At 50.1% G+C, this 6211-nt stretch overlaps 1 protein-coding gene across 1 annotated transcript in view; it reads left to right on the top strand.

The window, feature by feature from the left end:
* The first annotated feature begins 3675 nt into the window (after nucleotides 1-3675).
* The window catches only part of GAL3ST1 (galactose-3-O-sulfotransferase 1), a 36212-nt gene continuing 33676 nt past the window's right edge, over nucleotides 3676-6211 (top strand). The window contains exon 1 of the mRNA XM_075060028.1: nucleotides 3676-4003. Coding sequence (XP_074916129.1) covers nucleotides 3848-4003 — 156 coding nt within the window. The 5' untranslated portion in view covers nucleotides 3676-3847. The remainder of the gene's footprint in view (nucleotides 4004-6211) is intronic.

Below are 6211 nucleotides of genomic sequence, written 5' to 3'. Positions count from 1 at the left end.
TTAAAAATGTTTTTCCCCCTTTTCCGACTAGCTCTAGTGGGTGTGACTGAGATGGCAGGAGCTTATTCTGCATGAAGGGACATAGAGGAGGAGTCTGGGGGTTAGAGAGCTGAGGGTGTCAGGGAGGAGCAGCAGGAGAGGTACTGTTTGGTCCTCCATGCTTTCCAGTTTGAGCTGGAAGATGGAGGCATGAGGTGTGTGGGGCTCGCTGTTCTCTGTGAGGTTGGCAGCGACGCTGCAGGTGCTGTGCTCTGGGAAGCCCGTTCTGGAGAGGCTCTGCCTGGATTAATGCTGTCGGGTGGAGGGGCCTGGCCTGGGCCCTGGTACCGGGTTGGCAGGGAGCTCACAAGCAGGGTCGGGCCTGGCCTGGGCCCTGGTACCGGGTTGGCAGGGAGCACACAAGCAGGGCCGGGCCTGGCCTGGGCCCTGGTACCGGGTTGGCAGGGAGCGCACAAGCAGGGCCGGGCCTGGGTGGGGAGCCCCCTAGTGGTGACCCCAGCCACGCAGCAGGACTGTCTCCAGCACGGCTCCTGTGGGTGAGGTCTCCAGGCTGGGTTCAGGCGCGGGGCCTGGCTAGGAGGGGGTGACACCGGTCCCCTCTCCGTGCCCCTAGGCAGGGGTGGGGGGAAGAGGGTGACAGCGCTGGGATCACAGGGCAAGCTGGGGGCTCTGGCTGCGGGAAGGAGCAGCTGCCCCCTGGCTTGGAGCAGAGGGGCTGGCAGTGCTCTGGGGGTGTAATTTTACCTCAGGCCCCATGTAACCTCATGTAGGGCCAGCCCCCTGAAAACAGGTCCCACCCCATCCTGTGGGGATCCTTGCCAGCAGGCTAAGGAGAAGCAGTAACTTTCCCTACAGGCCTTTGTTTTCTAATGATGACTTCAATTGTAGAGCAGCTGCCCCAAGCAACCCTACAATAACAAACCCGTGTTTCCAGCTCAGCACTTGCAAGTCACCCTACAATAACAAGCCAGAGTTGGGGTAGCCTGTGGCTGGTGGGCTGCCCTATGAAACCCAAACTGTTGCCCTAAAGTTAGGGGTCACGAGTAGACCTCCAATAGCAAACCAGTGTGTGTAGCCCAGCCATCAAGAACAACCCTACAATAACAAAACCAGGAGTGAGCCCAATGCAGGGGGAGGGAGATTCAGTAATGAAATGGGTTTCTGGGTCAAGGGTCTAGTGAGGTTAGCAATAAATACAAAGGGAGGGCTGGGGTGATTTTTAAAATGAGAAATATCTCTGAGAAGCCTGTAGGCCCCCTCCCCCAGCATTGCTGGCTTGGAGGCAGATTTGGGCTGCTGCCGGTTTGCAGACATCACTAAGCAGTGTCACAGGGTTGCCAGCCCTCCAGGATTGAACTGGCAGCCCTAGGCAGGATGTGTGTGCAGGGATGGAGCTAGCCCAGTTAAAGGTGACACTGCTGCATCCCATGGTAACTGAAATGCGTCACTCCCTTTGCCAGGGTTGTTCCCAGGCACAGCCTAGCCAGGAGAGGGGTGGACTGAACACCCACGCAGAGTCACACCTGGTCAAACCAGAAAAATCCTGTAGCCTTGGGTCCAGGCCTAGTTTTTGTGTGTTGAAGGGCATAGGGAACGGCAGTCACCTGAATGTGTGCTGGCTTTGTCAGACACTTTGCTGAGCTTGTGTAACCCAGAAACAGCTTCTTGTTTAAAACACCAAGCAGCATTATCCTGAGCTGGGCCCTCAATGATTATTGTTTGTGTATTCAAGCTCCTCAGTGTAGACCAGAGCCTTGCTTTGCTAGATATTCTACAAAGACCTCTGGCCCGGAAAGCATATAATCTAAAGGGACAAGACGCACCCAGGGCAGGATGGGAAACAAAGGCCTAATAAATAACGTGTCAGAGCATTGCATGCAGACCCATCCCCTGAGGCAGCCTGGGCAGTGTGTCACTGGATTGTTTTGTTCTGTCCATCCAGCATGTAAATTCCAGAAGTATCAGACTCTGTATCCCCACTTAAATACTCCTCATGCTCCAGGGGCAAGGTGTGATGGAAGCTCAGATGGCCCCTGAACCTGGCCAGCCAGCTCTACCCTCCTCCCTAGGAAGCCCCCTTGCTAAGTATATCTGAATGTGCTCTCAGGGGATCTGCCCCCATTTCTTCCTGCAGACTGAGGGATTTGATGATTTGTATGTGGGCACAGCACTCTAGAGGGGAGCCTGTCAGTAAAGGACACTCCAGAGCATGCCTGTTGTCTGGCTGTGATTTGCACTGGAGGTGGGGAACCTCCTCCATCCAGCAGGGCTGATTCACTTTCATTCAGATTAAACTGCACAACCGCATGGAAACTCCTAGGGCTGAATCCAGAACTGTTTGAAATGGTCACAGCTCAGCTCCATTTCCTGTCTATATCCCACATTTAGTACTGCAGTTCCTTTTCACTGCCTTGCCTGTTTCCATTTCCTGGGGGTGCATCAAGCTGGCTCATGTCTGTCTGGTCACCAGCCTATACAGGTTGATCTCAGTGTATTTAGACACCTGGGCATGGGGTTTCCAGGTGGTCACATAACAGTTTTGTGATAGGGATAACAATTCCCACAGGACATAGATTTACCTGGCTGCTAAGACAGGTGACTGCACTTAGCAGCTGACCCTTAGGACAGTTTTCACTCCAGCCAATCATGACAGCTTCTGAGCGATCCGAAATGTGTGGACTCCCAGACTATTGGTATGTAGCATGGAGCACTTTTCAGCATAGATTCTCAGTGGCTTTGCAGAAGTGGAGTAAGAATTATTGCTATTTGATAGAGGGGAAAACAGGCAGAGAGAGATGAGGTAATCCACCGATGGTCATGCAGCAAGTCAGTGAAGTGCTGGGACTAGAATCCATACATTGGGGCCTCCTACTCTGGTGCCCTATACCTTGGACTAACCTTATTAGAAAAATAAGCCAACACAGGCACTGATTTCTGCTCTCATTTATATGTATGTACAGTCTTGAAGGATAGTAGATAGTGCAGCTCAGACTCGCAACTCTTTCAGATCTTCAGCTGCTAGCTGTTTGCACCCATGGCCTGAGTCGCGTCTCGTTTGCAGCAGTCTAACTCTGCTAACTTCAGGGGAGCTACTCTGGATTTATTCTGGTGCCTGTGAAAAGAAAAGCAGACTAGATGGTATCTGTTACTTCTCAGCTCAGCTGCATGTCTGTGGGTTTTAGCTCCTCTCTAGGCACACTTAGGGCTTGTTTTCACTGCAATGTTAATGTGTGAGCATCAAACAGGGAGTTTGCCTGGAATGGTGGGAGAGGAGCTACAGTGAGTGTTGCATTAGGGGGGCTGTGGGGGTGAATATCTGAGTGTCTATCTGCTGTGACCATTTGTTTGACTGGTGCTAGTTGCAGGGACTGTTTGACCATGTTTGTTTGAAAAGTGTGACTGAGCGAGTGGTTGTTTGTTTTGAAAAGTTTGAATTGGGAGTGTTTTGTTCCAGCTGAGCCTTGAGTGGTTGGTTGGAGGGAAGGCTTTGAGCCGGGGCAACTGCTTTGAGCCAGCAGCCTTATAAAAAAGCACCCAGTTGTGAACTGAGTGGGCTGGGAACAGAGAAGAGTCAAACAGAGAGCGTTTGGCTGGGGGGAGTTCCCACAGAGTTTTTTTTGCCTTTCAGGCTTCTGTAACCAGTAAATACAATGTCTGAAGAGGTTCTTAGACACTATGGATAGTGAGCGATCAGCTGTTGCAACCTACACAGGATGTGCCATGTTTATCTTTCTCCCAGAGGATAGAAGTGACTTCATGTGTACAAAGTGCAAGCTGATCTTCATACTGGAAGAAAAGGTTAAAGGATTAGAGACTCAAGTATCAAACCTGTGTTGCATCAGAGAAAATGGAAGAGTTTCTGGATAGAAGTCGGCATTTCATACTGCAGGTGCAGCATGCTGAAGAATCAGAGAGGGCAGTGCAGAACAGGGAAGAAAACTGGCATCATGTGACCTCCAGAAGAAGAAAGAGGAGAACCCATGTACCCCCAATGCAGATAGAAGTAAGAAACCATTTTCAGGCTCTCTGCACAGGTACTACAGTGGAGAATGGTTTGGAAGAGTCATCTGAGGGAGAGGATCAGAAGGAGACCCCATCAACCGGAAGCCATGGGATGCATTGTTCTAGAGATGGGGTTTCCACGACCACCACTCCCAAGAGGAGGAGGGGGATGGAGTCATCCATCTGTCATCCAGACTGGGAAACTCGAAGTGTGTTGCTTGCCTGGAGCTAGAATTGAGGGTGTGATGGAGTGTCTGCCGAGACTGATCAAGCCCTCGGACTTCTACCCCTTCCTACTTCTCTATGTGGGTGCCAATGATAATGCCATGAATGACCTTGAGCAGGTCACTGCAGTCTACATGGCTCTGGGAAGAAGGATAAAGGAGTTTGAGGCACAAGTCATGTTTCTTGTCCATACTCCTTGTTGAAGGAAAAGGCCCAGGTAAGGACCATCAAATTGTGAAGGTAAATGTGTGGTTGTGCAGGTGGTGTCAGAGAGAGGACTTTGGATTCTTTGACCCTGGGACGTTGTTCCGGGAAGAAGGATTGCAAGGAAGAGATGGGATCCACCTAATGAAGAAAAGGAAGAGCATCTTTACATGCAGGCTTGCTAACCTAGTGAGGAGGGCTTTAAACTAGGTTCACTGCAGGATGGTGACCTAAGCCTTGAGGTAAGTGGGGAAGTGGGATACTGGGAGAAAACACAAGAAGGAGGGTGCAACAGGGGAGGCCTCCTGATTCATACAGAGAAAGTACGGCAATCGGCTAGTTATCTCAGGTGCCTGTACACTAATGCAAGAAGCCTGGGAAACAAAGGGAAGAATTGGAAGTCAAGGAACTATGATGAGATTGGAATAACAGAAACTCAGTAGGGTAACTCACATAACTGGAGCATTGTCATGGAAGGGTATAAATTGTTCAGGAAGAACAGGTGGGAGAGAAAAGGAGGAGGAGTTGCATTGTATGTAAGACCAGTATCATTGCTCAGAGCTCCAGTATGAACCTGGCAAAAAGCCTGTTGAAAATCTTTGGGTTAAGTTTAGAGGCAAGAGCAACAAGGGTGATTTTGTGGTGGGCCTCTACTATAGACCACTAGGCCAGGAGGATGAGGTAGATGAGGCTTTCTTTGGACACCTAACGGAAGTTTCCAGATCATAGGCCATGGTTCTCATGGGGGACTTCAATCACCCTGACATCTGCTGGGAGAGCAATATAGCAGTGCACAGATAATCCAGGAAGTTTTTGAAGAGTGGTGGGGACAACTTCCTGGTGCAGGTGCTTGAGGAACCAACTAGGGGCCGTGCTCCTTTTGACCTGTTGTTAACAGACAGAGAAGAATTGGTAGGGGAAGTAAAAGTGGGTGACAACCTGGGCAGCAGCGACCATGAGATGGTCGAGTTCAGGATCCTGACAAAAGGAAGAACGGAGAGCAGCAGAATACGGACCCTGAACTTTGGAAAAGCAGACTTGGACTCTTTCAGGGAACTGATGGGCAGGATCCCCTGGGAGAATAACATGCGGGGGAAAGGAGACCAGGAGAGCTGGCTGTATTTTAAAGAAGCCTTATTGAGGATGCAGGAACAAACCATCTCAATGTGCAGAAAGAATAGTAAATATGGCAGGCAACCAGCTTGGCTTAATAGCGAAATCTTCAGTGAGTTTAAACACAAAAAGCAAGCTTACAAGAAATGGAAACTTGGACAAATGACTAGAGAGGAGTATAAAAATATTGCTTGAGCATGCAGAGGCGTATTAGGAAGGCCAAAGCACAATTGGAGTTGCAGCTAGCAAGGGATGTGAAGGGTAACAAGAAGGATTTCTACAGGTATGTTAGCAACAAGAAGAAAGTCAGGGAAAGTGTGGGACCCTTACTGAATGGGGGAAGCAACGTAGTGACAGATGATGTGGAAAAAGCTGAAATACTCAATGCTTTTTTTGCCTCAGTCTTCACAGACAAGGTCAGCTCCCAGACTGCTGCACTGGGCAGCACAGTAGGGGAGAGGTGGCAGTCCCACTCAGTGGGAGAGAAAAGTTAAGGAATATTTAGAAGCTGGACATGCACAAGTCCACAGGGCCAGATGCAATGCATCGAAGGCTGCTGAGGGAGTTTGGCTATGTGATTGCAGGCATTTGGCCACTTGAAAAACTCATGGTGACTGGAGAGGTTCCGGACGATTGGAAAAAGGCAAATACAGTGCCATCTTTCAAA

Source organism: Chelonoidis abingdonii, chromosome 22 (genome assembly GCF_003597395.2).
Source record: "Chelonoidis abingdonii isolate Lonesome George chromosome 22, CheloAbing_2.0, whole genome shotgun sequence".
NCBI lineage: Eukaryota > Metazoa > Chordata > Testudines > Testudinidae > Chelonoidis > Chelonoidis abingdonii.
This window is presented reverse-complemented; position numbering and strand designations above follow the sequence as displayed.